Below are 17,652 nucleotides of genomic sequence, written 5' to 3' on the forward strand. Positions count from 1 at the left end.
ACCCTGGGCCGCTGCAGCAAGGGCTCAGCCTCTGTACATGGGTCACCAGCTCTACCTACTGAGCTAACTGCTTATTGTCTAAATTAATTTGCCTCAGTGCAGTTAATTTGCAACATGCTTTATCTGTTTGTTGTTATCTTTACTGTTGGGCATCTTTTATTCCACCTCACTTCTGTAGCATTAGACAATTGTCAGATTTTATTTGTCTCATTGCCTCATGGAATGTTTTTAATCCTGGTTCCAATGATGTAAAGCACTAACTGTGTTTTGAAAAGTGCTAAATACAGTTTATTATTATTATTATTATTATTAGTAGAAGTATTGTATTGTTTAGCTGTATGTCTGCTTCTATCTCTGTTGAAACTGTGTGTAAAACTAAAAGCAACGTCCTGTAGCTTTTTGGCTTTTCATAAACACACTTGTTTAGAATAAAGCCATTACAAGAAAATGTCAAGGACCACCCACTTTAGCAGACTGGTTCAATGTGATGCATGACATCTTTGTGAAGGAAAGATTAACCTTTGCTTTGAGACTGAAGATTAGATAGTTTTACATCAGAAACATTATTGTAAAATGTAAGCTGATTTGTACTGAATTTTGACTTAAATAAACAGAAATAATAAATAAATAAACCCAGAGTCCATTATTTATTTTAGTGTATTTTTTATTATATATATATATATTGTTGATTTTTAGAGCCTGGAGCACCTTGATTATGTTTGTCTATATATTGTCTGTAAAATATTTTGTCAAGAGAAATACCTCTTTTACTACAAAACAGATCTACCTACATACAAGAAGCCAATGCAGCCAATTCCCGGGGCAGACAAACTCAAGCTTCAACCATCTGAAAGGACAAGTCTGGTTACATTTTATATTTCTCTTAATATTAACAAATCCCATGTGCAGACCCAAACCAACAGTCAATGTATCTACTATCAAGTATTGTGTGTGATATATAGTGTAAAAGCTTTGAGTGGTCAGAAGACTAGAAAGGCATTATACAAGTAAAGTCCAGGTACCGTGATTACTTAAGACCTTGCCAAGTTGTTGCTGGAAAGTGTTCTTGCTTGTGCTAGCTGTATTAGCATCCGCAGATCTTATAGACTTTAGTCCAACTTTCCTCCCTTCTTATAGAATCCAAATGTCTTTCAAACTTTAGATTTGATGGTGTGCTGTAAATCGTGTGTAATGTTACTCTCGTTGTGAGACCCTGCCGTTGACCTTTTACGAGAGCATCAGTCGACGGGTTCATGATACATTGACATCGATCTAGGGGTCTGCATACCGATGTAGTCGAATGTAGTCTATAACCTTAAAACTGATTCTCAACTTGTATCTGTAAATCTTTACACCCCTAATAGACTCTATAAATAAAAATGGACGTAGGTTTCTGAAGAGTTGTTGTGAGTGCACCAGAACTGACACATAAATCGCTAATAAAATAACATGGAAAATAACATAATGGGGTAAAATAACAGACTTCATGTGCACATTATTTCTTAAAAAAAAAAGGAAACAAGCATTTTTTCCTCATGTAGTGAAATGTTTACTGTAGCAGCAAATGCACACAACAATATGCAGGTATAACATCATGACTCGTAGCAGCAACTCAGAGGCAGTCCAGGTTAACTTAGACGCCTGGCTATATACCGTTGTGTGGACACAGTGAAAAGGCCACAATCTATTTCACCTCCTAATCAACACAAAAATCATAAAAGCTTAAATACAAAATAGATCTTTTCTCTAACTGGGCCCCCTCAATCACTTGGAAAATATAATATTGCAGAAAATGTATTTACATCCTGGCTTTTAAACGCCTCTGTGGCCTGTGACAGGACGTCATGAAGAATATTTAACATACATCAAATGACACAAACTCATAAATTAATCAGAGAATCGATTCCATTAAAAAAAATTAATAAGAAGAAAAGCCCAAACCAAATTAATAGCAACATAAAAACTAATCAAACCATCACTCACACCATCGGATTCCTAATAAGAACTTAATCTGGAATTAAAATCAAACTATTTTTGGATTTAATAACGTCTCAGCAAACATTGGCACACATTGTTCAAAGGCAACCTCTTTGTAATACTTTGGCTTAGGACAGACGGCATGTGTCGGCCCACTAATCACCTAAGGCATTAATGAATATTGATCCAAAGACCAACCTCAACTGAACTAGAAATGACAGGAAAATACTTTGTGTAAATACTGATAATGACGATTGATCTCACGCTACCTGATTGTTAGATGCTTGTTTTTAAGTATGTCATTGTTAAGAGTCGCAGTGTGTTATATTAGTTATCGGGAAGCACTCGAGGAAGTCACATACTGTTAAGTACTTGAGTATCATGAATGCACAGTGCAAGTTCAAGGATAATACGTTGAGCATTTTGTTCAGCTTTTCTTTTCTTTTTTTGCTACATTACCTTCAAAACCCTCGACAAAAGCACGGTGGAAACATTTCAGGACGCAAAAATCTTCCTGAAGACACATTTCTTCAGTATTTATCCCCTGATGAGGAAACAGGAAACACTGATTTGGTGGTTTGCAGCTTAAAACTGGACTAAATTTAGTTAAAAAGTGATTTCTGACTATAAATGCAGCTCAAACAGCTGTTTTATGGAACCTATTTCAGCCCAGTTTGATCCTAAATGTCTTCTGACCTGCAAACCAACACACAAGTGCTTACTGCAATATTCCCTACCTTTGATTCTGCTGTTTTATCTACATCACACTCATAAATATCCCTCATTTCCACTTCACCGTCTCTGTCAGCATCCAAGCAGCGAGTCCTCCCAGTTCAGTCCAGTTGGGATGCCAAATGGGACAAGGAGTGGGATATTTCCAACACATCCCGTCCCATTTATTCCTGATGGGAATCCATCATTCCTCTTGGCACCACAGCTCCCGTCTGTAGCTGCAGTCAGTTTGTGTCTCTGGTAGTAAACATCTGATACTCTTAAGGTTTCATAATTGTCCACACAAGTCAGTAATCATGAAGCAGGGAAGAGCACTGCTAGAACCCGTCGTCATATTCTCCATCGCAGCCGTAATCTGGAGGGTGACAGACACAGAGGGAGAGATTACACACACTTATTATCATTATTGAAGAAATAATGATGAGAATGATGAGAAAATACTCCACTACAAGCAAAGGTCCTGCATTAAGGTATATGAGAAAGATTTACTTAAAGTATGAAGTTCCCTGTCAGCGTTATAATATTACATCTGATGTTGCTGCTGTAGTTGAAAGCTGAGCTCATCACAAACATTCAACACATCTGGACATATGTGGGTTTCACTGGACAGGAGGGGTAACTAAAGTAACTTAAGTGGTCAGACAAATGTAAATACTCAAGTTCATGAGTAAATGTACTTAGTTACATTCCACCATGATTATTTTTGTTGTTTTTAATTTTAACTTTGTTCATTTTAGACCATTTTATTTAGATAAAGTTCTTATAGAACAACATTGAACGGACTGCTGTTTCTCTTCTCATGCTCTTCACATCCTTAATGTAGGGCAATCTGTTACTGCTGTGTTTTTATATTACTCTACTGTTTTCTGTCTGGCTTTTATTTACTTGCTTTAATGCGTTTCTTTGTCTTGTCTAAACACAACTGTTTATTTCTTTTGTTTTTTTAAGAGTTAAAGGTATGATATTATCCTGGAACCTCTCCGTTGATCATCACCAGACTGGACGCAGTTGCTTAGACCTACAACCAATCAGAGCAGTGAGCAGGAAAAAGATGGCTGAGTTTTGTGTTGGTCTGGACGGACCTGCAGACTGAAGTCCAATCAGAGCTGCTAAACATGTGACGCTGCTCTCTCCAATCATTGTATAAAACCTGCCCCCATATTAAATAAACAGTTATTGGTCCGAACAGACCCAGAATCAGTTTAAGAATTCAGTTTGAATGAAGGGTGGCCAGAGCCAACGATCAATCAAATGGGCTTGGCAGATTCTGGTCTGGTTCCCAGGGTAGTTGAGACCAGGAATACAGTGAAACTCTGGTATCAGGAGCAAAACACAAGCTCTCTTCCCATTATTCATTATTTCCCATTATTGGAAAAAATACTCTACAGAAGAGCAGCGGGTGAGCAAGAGAAGCTTTAAGAGCCAAAAAGAGATTTTAATGGACGTGTGAGTGAGTGGCACTTAGGTAAACATGGTGGGTTTCCACAGAGACGCTGTGTGATGTGTGACTTCACCAAGAGCAACAACAGGTCAGACTAATAAAATGCGAAAAAGTGTCACTTCACTCTCTGCCTGACTCTAGATCAGTCTCCAGTGTCGGCAGGAGTCCGTCCAGCTCAACTGTCCTCTGGAGCTGCTCTGAGGCTGACCCTGACCTTTGACCTCACTGCGGAGGGGGCAGGAGTACAAACAGAGAGTTTCCCTACAGGAATCAATTAAGTAGCTCAGGAGTTTTAACTGAGGCAGAGTCAGGGACCTTAAAGTTTAACAGCCAGAGACGTAAAGGGAAGAAATTTAATCTTACCGAGGGCTCATTAAAACATACCAGGAGTCAGAGCCGTGACCCAGAGAGGCAGATTCATTAAAAAAAGTCATTCTAACTATTTCACAGTGCACACACTCGGCGTCCAACTGAGAAGTGACAAAGCTGTCTGACGCGGTCGGTGTCAACTAATTCAAATCATCACTGAGCCTGGAAGACTTCTTTAAATGACAGAGTCTGTCAGTGTGGTGGGATTGTTTCAGCCAATACAAAGAGTTAAGATTCATTGGTTTCCACTGGTGTGCAGCAGTTTTCTGACTGTCAATCAACTGAAAAACTAATCAAAAACTAGTTTAACAGCTAATTAATTGAAATAAAGATTAAGTGGCAGCTAGCAGTCAACAGCCAACAAAATACTGCTGTGGAACTCACAAAAGGCCTGAATCTACAGCCAGTGGGTGGTTTGTCTGTTCTGAGCTACTGTAGAAGAGAGAGGAGATGATAAAAGTTTCATTTCCATTGATCCATTGATTATACACTAGTGAAAAGATACTTATGAATATTATACTACATTGTAGAAAGTAATTTACAAACCAAGCCGTCAAATATTTGTTGGTATCTGCTCCTCCAATGGGAGGTTTTGCAGTTTTTTTGCCAATTAGGTTCTAAAGTTTAAATTTTTACAGAGTTTACTTTAGTTTTACATTAATGTTTCATTTATATTGTTTTGTGGTTAGCACCAAATAAGTCATGTTAAAACTTTACATTAGGAACATTTAATCAATTAACCAGAACAAATACTTAAGAAAAACATTTTAATGAATAAAATCACAATTTACCGCCCAGACCGACAGTGACTTCTAGAAAATTCATTAGTGAAGTTGATTTATTGTGGAAACGGATTGAAATAATCATTTTTTAACTCACTTTTTAGACTCAATCATAGAGAGTAAAGATGACTTAATGGGCTTTTTGTATATAGCTCAGTGTGGGTTAAAGCATCAGAGATTCGGTATCAGACATAATAGCGAGAGATATAAAACTGCACCATTTCAGAACATTTGTAGCAGTAGTACTTTGTAGTACTTTCAGATGTCATGTAGGCTGTAATACGTAATATGAATTTTAATAAATGAGATGGATGAAAAGCTGATCTGAAAACAGCCAGTAGCACCGACAGCTGCTGTCATACTGCAGGTTAAACAAACTGTGTGTGTGTGTGTGCGCGCGTATGTAAACTGACCGTTGCCGCCCAACAGGTCCATGGCACTAACACAAGGCTCCTCTTCCTCCTCATCCTCCTCGTCAGCAGCTGCATCATCGTAGACGACCGGCCCGCTCTCCACCACCACTCCGCTGGCGGGGGCTCCCACTGGCACCGGCAGGGGGTTGGCAATCTGAGCAAACAGGAAATATTGTCGGTCGTGAGCGTGTCGTTCGGTATTTTTAATATTTTTTCCTCTGCGTGACACACAAGAGTCCCCGGGGAAATCTAAACTAGATCTGATCTCATATGCCCCACTTCCTTTAAAATGATAAAAATAATAAGCATAAACATAGTGTAGTATGGTAGTGAGGGGTGGGAGCTGTAGGGCAGGTGGAGGGCACGCAGGGTAGTGAGGAGATATTTCATCTGCTGCTGCATTCCCACATATGACTAAATACAGCATCAGAGCGTGACCACAACCTTTATTATCTTACATTTACACATTATTCTCTCGTTTCCAATTCTACTTTTTAAAATCTGCACCGTCAACAGTGTACTTTGTATCGTACAAAAAGGGTCTGAAATTAACTAAAGCCTCGGGGCAAAAATACCCTTCAAAGTTCATAAAAAGCCTGTGAAATTAAAAATGAAGGGGTGAGGGTGAGCGCGGGGGCAAAAAAGTAATTAGAGCGCCCTTTGCTTTTCACCCCGTTCACATTGTCTTAGTTGAGCTGTCTGATGTTCGTGCGTGAATGTGACGACTTTCTACCCCCCCGTGGGGCAAAACACTGCTGATTCAAGTAGAGTCTGTAGCCAGGAGGGTCTTTCCAGTTGCATGCTGGGAGACAAAAACTGAGCCGTTTTTGATCAGAAAACTAAGCCGCCTGAAACGGGAGGAAATGTTGGCAGCAGTGAGAGAAAATAAACAACTGGTATAATAAAGGGAGGGGGGGGCATTTCCCAGCAGCTGAAACAACCATTAAACTTAGTGAGTATTAAAGTTCCATCTCTTATTTTTGTACATTTTCTCCCACAAGTGGCCCACAGTTCCACCAAATACACACTAAAAAGTCAATAAAAAACACAAAAAATGGCCACAAATGGAAGCCTCTGTTGAAGTTGTCTTATATATATTTTTTATAAATATATATTATATATATTCGCGTGGGGTTAGCTCTGGTTTAACCAAATGAAGAGTTAAGCCGTTAGGTAGCAACTATTGCGAGTTCTGTTGCTATGGAAACCTACAGGAGCTGCTGGTTCCGGAATAGTTTTTTACCCATTATGACATCATTCATTTAGTTACACGCTATTCAGTTTAGCTAGCTACAGTACGAGGTTGTAGTTGAATTTGTTTCAGCTCAGCCTACATTTCATTTTCAGTCCATGGAAGTGACATTGTGCATAATTGATTATCCGTAACTTTTTGCAATTTGATTATATAATCCCAAATTTGTTGACAATTGTTGACAGTCCTAATGCAAACTAATGCTCATTCACACACCGAGACACCTAACCAGGACGAACAGTAACCATCGTAATTGCTAAAATCTGTGAGCATGTTGGTCAGAACAGTTCCAACAGAACGAAATAACAACGGGCAGTCACACACTCATACAGGTTGTTAAACCAACAGATTATCTGAACCGCTTTGAGTGGACGTCAGACTGAAAGTGAGTGCACCTGAAACGTCGCCATTAGTCCTACATTGCACACAATGCACACAGCTACAAGTACAGAAGGTCAAAGCTGAAGCAGTAAGTGGGTCTGGAAGCCTTTGTAAAGCCTTTTTGTTTTACCTTCAAAATAGATTCAGCTAACCTGGAGGTTTGTTTACAACGGATCGTCTGACTCGTCGTATTTCTCTCCACGCTGGACTGATCCGTATCGAAGCCGCTGTTACCAGATCTCCATGAGTATAATGCTGTTATTAATGATAATAAAACCCGAGTTGGAACAAACTGTAGTTTTCCTTTAAGGTTTTAAACTTTTTATCAAAGAAATATTTATGCTGATTTATTATTAAGTCCATCCAAGCCTAATAAGTCACCCAAAATGTATTCTGAATGGAGGTTAAACTGTCGACCAGTTCTTATACAACTGTAACAGCCATCAGACACCATATCACCAAATATATATTAACACCACCATATCACTTCCTTCTACACTTACTGCACTTGATGAGTCGAGAGATTTGTTTCTAAACCTGTGCTGCTGTAGGACAGAAAGAAAGGAGGAAAATTTCCCCTCGGAAAACATCCTGACGAACAACTTCTCAGCTTCAATCTGAGCTTTATTTATTTTGCTTAGTGATGAACTGTACAGATCTCAAAACGCAAACAAACTGACACTGGGGAGGACAGGAGTGCACGCTGTGGAAGATTTCATTTTCCTGTTTCCTACCTGCCTTAAACCAGAGAAGCTAATAAAATATCTAAAACAAGACTTAGTTTCTGTCTAAATGCGGCAGATTCTTCGGCTCTGGAATGACACAAATGTACATTCACTGCAGCAGAACCCATCATGTTCAGTTTTTCCGGAGCGACTAAAAGAGGAAACCTGCGTGTTATCACTTTCCCTTCACTCAGGGCTAATTATAAAGCTGGAGGAGAAGCAGGTGGAGGGTCCACAGCGTGACGGAGAGATATTTCTGTTCTCCTCAGCAACAGCCTGTTGGAGTCCCTGCTGGGGCCTTCCTCCTCCTGCCATCTCTCCCTCCAATTTGCCTTTCATTTCCTCCTCCTACTCCTCCTCCCCTTCCTCCCACCTTTCTTTTATTTCACGTTTCCTCTATTTTGCCTCTCTTTTATTCTACCCACATCCTTCTCTCCTTCCTTTCGTTCCTTTACACATTGATTCTCATTTTTGGCTCAGACTCTCCTTCCCACCATTCCGCACTTCCTCCTGTTTTTCTATCCGCAGACTTTGATAGAAACCCAACGATTTTACAATGAAGATATATCCAGAGCATGAAAGATCCACAGCAAAAACCCAGCGACATCCTTCCCTTTCCCCTCAGTGGATCCTTGCAGACTTTAACCTCTGCGGGATTCACATCACAGGAGCTGGGCGCCTTTTTACTCCCAATGAACCGAAGCCGCTAATACAAAAACACTAAAAACAGAATGAAAAAAAGAACATAACAGCATAAACACGGTGCACCAGACTAATTAGGAGGTGGGAGAGGTTAAATGGGTCATGGTGAAGGTCTGTGAGAAGGACAAGAAATATGGTTGTGTGTTTGGTGTGAGCTATTAGACACTACTGAGATTATGTTGCATGTTATTTACACTTTGAGTCTCAGCGCTTTAACAAGAGAGCAGCTCGTTAGGAGTGAGAATGCAACTCGAACCAACTACAGGAAACCACCGCTCAGAGAGGGTTTTATGGGTGTGAGGATGCTGGCATCTGATCGCCTGCAGTTACTCATGCATGGAACTGGCAGAACAAGATTAAGTGAGAGCAAACAACAGTGTGGATTAATGTTCGCGTCCGGCCGTTTCTTTAAGTGTTTTAAATGGCACGCCAACCAGAAAGTATAAAATTACAGGAAATGGCAACGTTAAAAGGTCCAGTGTGTAACATCTAGGAGGATCTATCAGCAGAAATGGAATGAAACTACTCATAGTTTCATTAGTAAATAATCACCTGAAAATTAGTCGTTATGTTTTTCGTGACCTTAGAATGAGGCATTTTTATCTACAGACGTGCGTGAAGGGACAAACCAAACACTGACTGTTCACTTTCTACGCTGCCATTGTAGTTTCTCCTTTGTGCTTGGAAGGGGAGGGTGACGCGAACGAGTTGCAATCTGCGACTACACTCCTAAACTGTACACATTTCATGTCTGAAATGATGACTTTTTTCAGATATGAATCACAAGAAACACTCTTTGTTTCGCAGTTGATGGGTTATGTCCACGCCCCTTCCTCTCTGACATGATTAGCATAATTAGCCTTAATGGATTAATCAGCATTAAACCAATTAAACAGCAGCTAAACCTATATCAGTAATGTTTGGTATACAACAGGATAAAATGACAAAACACTCAAAATCCTTCATTTGTCTGACTGACAGATGAAGCCAAAGGAGAAGCCACTGTAGACCTAGGTCTAGCCAAAAAGAACAAAGTTAGCCCAATGAGAGAACGTATAAAGATCTACCAATCTACAATGCAGACAGTTATAGAATAACTAAATCCATCAGGGATCCACAAGGCTGCATCTTATCAAATAGAAGTCAGCTGCCTGATGTGGATCAATTTGTGGGTCCTTCACACCAAAAAGGTTGAGAACTACTGCTCTAGAGAGATCTACTGCTCTAGAGAGATCTACAGCTACGTGATGTTCACATAGTAGCATACAAGTCATTGCTTCTTCAGACGGTCATGAGACAAAAGCAAAAGTTCCTAAATAACGTCCACATTAAGACAACTACTGAATCAGCCTGCAGTCATCTTCAGAATATATCAGGAATTAGACTGTCTCAGCAGGAAGAGTTAACAGCAGGTTAGACTACTGTAACGCTCTATTTACAGGTCTCAGATCAGAGAGCTGCACACTGCTGCTACAGTCCTCATTAAAATCCAGGAGAGACCACATCAGTCCAGCTGCCAGATCTTCACACTGGCTTCCTGTGTGTCCAAGAATGGACTTTAAAATACTACTGAATGGTTTATTTTTGATCTGCTGCTCTGTTATGAAGCGTCCACACCTCTCAGATGGTCTGGGTTCAGGTCTCAGGTCGTAACTGAGCAGTTTTTATGCTCCAAAAATCTGGAACAAACTCCCACAACACTTTAGGTCTGCCCTAACTCATATCTTCATATCTTACACTGAGCTGCAACTCTTCTATGGTTTAATCCGTCTAATCTATTTTATCTTATTTTAATCTTTGTTTTTACTTTGTTTTAATCCTTTTAAATCTTATTTAAATGTCTTTTTTGATATGAGTTATTTTTTTTAACATCTTAACGCCTTTATGTCTTATGTAAAGCACTTGGTTGTTGAAGGCTGCTAGACAAATAAATTAACCTTGCCTTGATTTCCTTAGAAATGTCATCCTCTGCAAATGGCAAGACCTTTAAGTCTCTTCAATAGCTCTAATTCTGCTTGTTTGTTCTTACGCTGGTGTGAACAAAATAATTTGTTTAAACACACAAAGCGGTGAGCGATGAGAGCTCGTTCAGCCTCTCAGTGCAGTCCTGCTTCATCGGGGTGAACGAGGAGGTCGCCGCGTTTCTACAAGATGAGCTGAAAACGCTGTCATGCGGTTTGCCGCTGGCCTGGCCTGGCCCGACAGCTCCTGTGAGAACCCAACTTCAAATAGACTCAGCCATCAATTGCCAAGACTATTGCTTGCATAAGCAGTCTATAGCTGCAACGCCAGAGCGACTGTCTGCAATTCAAAGCTCCTCTCCCGTGACCTCATCGCCCTTTTCAGATTTCTAAGCCGCTCTGAAAATCCCCACATCTCTCCGACTGCACTGCCTGCTCCCCCTCCATCAGCCAGTTCAGACTAAATGTGGTTCAAGGGAGTAGGAGAAGAGGGGAGAGGGCAGCAGAGAACAGCTGGGCCAGTTTCAATTGGCAGAAATCAACTCATTACTCCTTCTGTCTTGTAAAGTGATCATTTCCTCCCTTGGCTTGTTTGAAAAATGTACAGACTAATTGCTGGGTCACTGACGAGGGTGAAGGAAATCTGTTTTTTTTTGGTGAGCGAGGAACAGAGAGAGCTTGGCGAGGCACAAACATCTTTTCAATCTGGTCCTGTCGCTGTGATGAAACGGCAACATTACATAACAGGAGCAGCGAGCGAGGAGCAGCCTCAGCCAATGGCGACGGCCGTTTGCCTCCAGTTCCCAGGGGGAGGCGAGGGGGTTGCTAAGTAACAAGCCTTGTTGACCCGGCCCCTCGTGGCAATGTTTTCTTCCTGGTTGACAGAGCCTGAGCTCCCCGAGCTCCTCCATTCAGAGCTGCCAACAGCACATGATGGAGAGAGAGACAAGGTGAGGGGGAGGAGGAGGAGGAGATGGAGGGATGGGAAGGAATGTGGAGAAGGAGAGGAAATATAAAAGGAGAATGACGGGAAAGAGAGAGGACAGCAGCAGAGCGAAGCTTTGACGGGAAGAGGCGAGGAGGAGAGATTTGGGAGGGAATTAAGCATAAAGTGAAATGATGAGGAGGTGAGAAGGGAAAGAGTGGGAGATTTGAAAAAGGAGAACAGCAGGTAGGAGCTGGAGGAGTATTTTTCCCCACTGTAAAATCCCATTTTAACGTTTTGTTTTAGTCTTTCCAGCAATCACCAATGCTGGTTTGAAAAATAAACGCTTAATTCACCAAGTTAGATATGAAAAAATTGATAAAAATGGCCAAAATGTAAACTAAATGTACTATAAGTGTGTATTTCAGCCACTGACAGGCTTAGATTGTTATTGTAAGAGTGTGACAACATTAGGAAATGATCCCTACAGAAACAGACCTTTAATTTAACCACAAACAGCTGTAATATTGCTATTAGTCACCACCAGACACCAGAGACAAAAACAGGGATTTTACCTCACAGACCAACGTAACTTCATTCAAAGTGGACAGAAAATAAAATATAACTCATAAAAAACGTCTTTGTTAGTCCTTCCAACAATCACTAACTCACCGTGAAATAAATCCTTAATCACCGAGTAGATTATAAAAACAGCAGTTTCAGTCGTTCTACTCAGCAACTTACACTGTTACCCTTTGGAAAATAATCCTGCTTTAACTGTGTTCCTTAGAAATCAAGTATTTTCCATTAGTTTGCTATATAAAAACTACAATACCCATGAGCCTCAGTTGCTGTTACTATGGAGAGGAAGCCAGTCAAAAAACATGAAAATGCTTCATTGCTGCAATTGGGACATTTAATATTTAACTTCGGCTCACCATCACATAACATAATTTAAAGGTCTGTGATTGGATGTTTCTTACAGAAATGCACCATGGGACTTGTAGTTGACTTCTTCTCTTCAGTTTTAATGTCCACAGGCTTCTAACTTTGGCTTTTTTTTTTTTTCCCCAAGAACCGGATGAGTTCTGACACAGTTGTTCATCTTGTGTCCTCAGGAGAGTGTTACCCAAGATTTTAAGTGCTGCGACTGTCGGCCACCTAACGCTGGACTCCCAAAATAACTCCTGCCACTTTACTTCTGGATGAAGAGCAAGTGTTGAAGAGAGAGTAAGTAAATCATAAGAAATGAGACAGATCGGCACTGGCGCGAAGCGGGAACAGAAGATAGGACATTCAGGAATGTGTAAAATGAGATATGGGGGAGAAAGAGGAGTACAGATTGTATATGAAGTACAGAAAGCCAAAGTTAAGACTCTGAAGATGATGTAAAGCTACCTGTGATTGAATTTGGGTCCAATTTAAAATCAAATTAAGACACAAAGTTGGAAGAACTGGCCTATTTCTCCCTGAAGATGGCTGGTAAGAGCTGTGAGGCTATAAATGGGCAGAATGAGGACATCCGGAAATTAACTGTTCAAAGACATGAAGTTTAAGTGGGTTTGTAAAGCAGATAGGACACATTGTACCACTAACCTTGTCCTCTGTGAATTCATCTGAGAGCCGGCGACTGGCCAACAGAAGCCCATCAAAAAAAAAACGCTTCCAAAAGTGCCGTTTAAGACATTTTTATGTTCAGGTTTAAGGCCGTATTTATTTTAAGACCCTATTGGAGATTTTTTAGGAGCAGTGAACGCCCCGGAGGGAGGACGAGAGTGAGGGAGGAGTAATAATGGAAGGACAAACAAAAGAGGAAGTAAGGGTTCAACTTTCACACGGCCTGAGTGAAGATTTATTCATCCCCGTCCGCTCTGCAGGGGATCGCAGCAATCAGCTTTGAACGGCCGACTGGGAGGGACTGACGGGGAATTACAGCCCGTCTCCAGGTGTACTCACAGCTTCATTATGTGCACACACAAACCCTCTGGGTTTCTATGTTCTAAAATAGTTCAAAGATATGTCTATATTTTCTTATTGTATCCTGCTAACAAGCGTTGTGCGTATCCACAGTGTGATGTTCCTCCGAGCAACAGAGCTCCAGTCAGTGTTCACTAAATTTAATAGAGACTTTTTTAATACCACAAAGGATGCTATTTAATATCTTTTTCATTGTCATGCTGATCAAAGAATGACAGAAAACCAGTAGGGACAATAAGGCTTACAATTATATTACATTTATATCATATTTTTGTCTGTACTTCCCAGTGGTACACAATAATAATTCTTGGTAAGAGATTAAATCAATTAATGCAACATAGAGCGAGATGAGCCGAAAACTGATGAGCGGATTAACTGTGTTTGCTAAAATTGTTATGAGTTGAGCTTTTGAGCAACTGTGGCTACCACTAATAATAATACTACTACTACTACTAATAATCCATATAATAATAATAACCCATAATAATAATCCATAATAACTCCACAGCAGCCTCCTGGATGCCCAACCCACTGTTGCTCCAGTCTCATTTGAATATATTTTGTTGTCTGTGGTTGTGGGCTGTCAGGAGATGTTGGATCTCTATAAACTACAAGACCTTTGTAAATGAATGGATTCTGTGCTCCAAATACTCACCACAGCACCAAATGTGGATTAATCCGCGGCTGAAAATAGTCCCCAACAAATGCACTGTTCAGTCCTGTTTGAGTGACGGTATAAAAACTACAGAGAGCAGCTATTTTAGGAAATGACTGAGGCTTTTCCAGTAATCTAACTATATAATAATGAGACGTTTTACACCTCCAGTGGGAACCAGTGGGAACCAGTGGGCTTGTGGCTGAGAGCTACAGACAGAGATTAGAAGTCAAAGGTGAGACGAATACGTTTGGTTTTTCGATGGGATTTGTTGATTGGAAGAAAAATGTAGAATAATCGCAGCCTTATTCTTTAAGACTTTTGCTGCTTATATTAAGTATATATATCTATCATACTATTTATTAATATCATTATTATATACTACTATATAATATATCGTATATATATACAATATACTATCATTTATTATATTTACATATACTATATTATATATATACATCTTATTTACATTATATTACATATATATTACTATTACATATCATATATAACATTATTACTATATAATTATCTATATTATACTATATTTTCATCTAACATGATACATATTTATTATACCTATATATATACTTATAGTATATATACTATTTTATTATATATTATTATACAGTATTATATATATCTATATCATAATATATACATACATATCATATACTAGTAATATATTACATCATCGTAATATATAATTATAATGTACATAATCTATACAACATGTTATATACAACATATTTTTATACATATAACTGTATATACCTATCTCATAACTAACATGATACATATATTAATAACAATGACATATACATATAGTTCCTATATAATATTATACTATATATATACATTATACATATACAATATATATACATATACAGTATACAATAATATATATATATTATACACATAATTACACTATCATATTATGTACAGTTATCACAATATACATTATAATCACATAGTTATACATTTTATACATATATATACATATATGGATCGATTACTATCAGGTTATATATACATAGTACATTTCAATCTAAATACATATATAGATATTATAATATTATAACTACATTATCACATATACTATATTCATTACTACTTTATTATCTAGCAATATATATATGTATATTACATATAATATATCATATACACTTAAATACATATCATTATTACAAGTAGTCATTATCAATACTATATACATATATATACATATATTATACATATATATATACACACACACACACACACACACACAAAAATCTACTCATTTAATTGAGTACCTTCCTCACACTGATGACAGTTCTGTGCATACACTCAAAGATATTAAAGAGGAAGACGTCATTAGTCGACTAGTGGTTTTAAACATTCCTACCCGTGCTAGTCAGTTAAACTATTATTCATATTTTATTAAAGGAGGCCTTTGTTATAAAACAACAGTTAACTGTTAAATAAAAGATGTTACACAGACACCCGCCACTAGTGGAAGTAATATAGTGGATATAGCTAAAAGATGGCAGCTTGTAAGACCAGCAGGTCTTATTTTTTGTCTGAAAACATAAATAATCTTTTCAAGTCATCTTGTTTTAAGAAAATACATCTAACTGTGTCTTAATAAGATATTACAGCTAATATTGAACTCAACTTTACGTGTAACAACGGTGGTTAAAGTTCTCAGTTTAAGAGAAAGTAAGAGAACGTTTCTGGAGTCTTCATTTAAGACATTAAGTCATTTCCTTGCTAATTATTAATCTTAGATTAAAGTGACCTAAATGCTTATTTTAAGAATCTTAAATCAGAGTTTTCATCATCTGTAATAAGAACAACTTTCTTACATTTTTGCCATTTTTTTCCAGTTTTGAGGCCTGTTAGTCTTTCAGTGGTTAGATTTTCATGCTAGTTTTAAGAGTTCTAGCCAAGCAGAATTGTCCGACCCCACTGGCAGATTTTATTGCTCAATAGAAGAAAATGTTTCTAGAAGGGCTGTTTTTAGAAGTGTAGTGTTTTGATAAACTGTCATATGACCTCTGGACTGGAGCGTGACCACATTCAGCACGGCGGACATGTTAACGACGTTAACCTAGCACTGCTAACGTTAGCCACCCTCAGATAAACCAAGATGGTTTACGGTCCCAGCCCACAGACGCTGTGATCCCGCTCAGGGCCGATTATCTTTTGATTAGTAATATGTTCAAATGGCTGTTAAAATACAGGCGATATATTTTCAGACAGTGTTTGTGTTCGTTACTTTCAGACTAGTCGAGTTAAATGTCTGTTTAATCGAAATTAGTTGCCAGATACAAAAGATACATTATGAAAGACCGGGATTTTGATGGTTGACACATTCCTATGTATATTTCATCATGTTTTTGTAGCTTTCTTATTTTCTGACCTGCTCCCCAGTTAATGTGTCGTTTCTGCTTTTTGTCGGTTTGTTTGGCACAGACTTCACAGCAAATTCTACTTCATTCTCCAAACTCCCAAATATCAATCATTACTTGCTGACTTTAGACCTTTTTTTTTAAACTGCAGACAGTTTCTGGTAAATCCCACTTGCAACAATATGGTTAATGTAGTGTGTGCGTGTGTGTGTGTGTGTGTGTGTGTGTGAGTGTGAGTGAAAGAGAGAGAGGCAGATAAGAGTGTTTTAGAGAGGGGAGAAAATCTGAGCGGGAACTTATCTGTGCGAGTGATTGACTGCGTGACTGCGTGTGTGCATCTGTTAAGTGCACGAGGGCGAGCAGCGTCTAAGAGAGCGAGCAGGAAGGCGAAGAAAGCGAGCGGGGTGGCGGGAGACGAAGAGCAGATGTGGGGAAAAAATGAAGGGCAGCTCACCTGCTCTACGGCGAGCTTCTTGCTGGGCTGTCCGGTGATGAACGGCTGCAACCTGCAACACAAACAACAATCAGATTTCACATTCTATGATTTACAGGGTTCAAACGTCCTTTTCCAGGACCTTTCCAGGACCTTTCCAGGAGTGGTGGCAGCAGCTTTTGTCACCAACCAACCTAGTGTAAAACCAACGTCTCCAGTCTGCAGACTACGTAGACACTGGAGAGTTAGCCTCTCTGAGCTGCTAGCTTAGCTAACGAATGTAGACCCATTAGACTACACTTTATTAGCTTTTGTGGCACGCTTTGTTGTTCTCACTACAGGCCATTTGTAGATTGACATTACTTTGACCACCGCTCAATTAAAGTTATATTTATTCTATTTCACAGAAAATTCAAATAGACTCAATGCCGAAAAGATCGCTGCAAGTTCGTTCCACGTGATGTCGTACTGCGGTTTCTCCTACCGACAGTCGAAGACAGTCTTTTCCAGAACAACTGATTATTTCCAGGATATTTG

The 17,652-nt window shown here is 39.1% G+C and overlaps 1 protein-coding gene across 1 annotated transcript in view; it reads right to left on the reverse strand.

Annotated features, from left to right (window-relative positions):
• Window positions 1-1,525: 1,525 nt before the first annotated feature.
• The window catches only part of LOC118337238 (transcription factor IIIB 90 kDa subunit-like), a 119,705-nt gene continuing 103,578 nt past the window's right edge, over window positions 1,526-17,652 (reverse strand). The window contains 3 exon segments of the mRNA XM_035674166.1: window positions 1,526-3,064; window positions 5,715-5,868; window positions 17,137-17,188. Of these exon segments, the coding sequence (XP_035530059.1) occupies window positions 3,027-3,064; window positions 5,715-5,868; window positions 17,137-17,188 (244 nt within the window). The 3' untranslated portion in view covers window positions 1,526-3,026.

Source organism: Morone saxatilis, unplaced genomic scaffold (assembly GCF_004916995.1).
Source record: "Morone saxatilis isolate NCDOM2014 unplaced genomic scaffold, NCSU_SB_2.0 Contig3, whole genome shotgun sequence".
Taxonomy (NCBI): Eukaryota; Metazoa; Chordata; class Actinopteri; family Moronidae; genus Morone; species Morone saxatilis.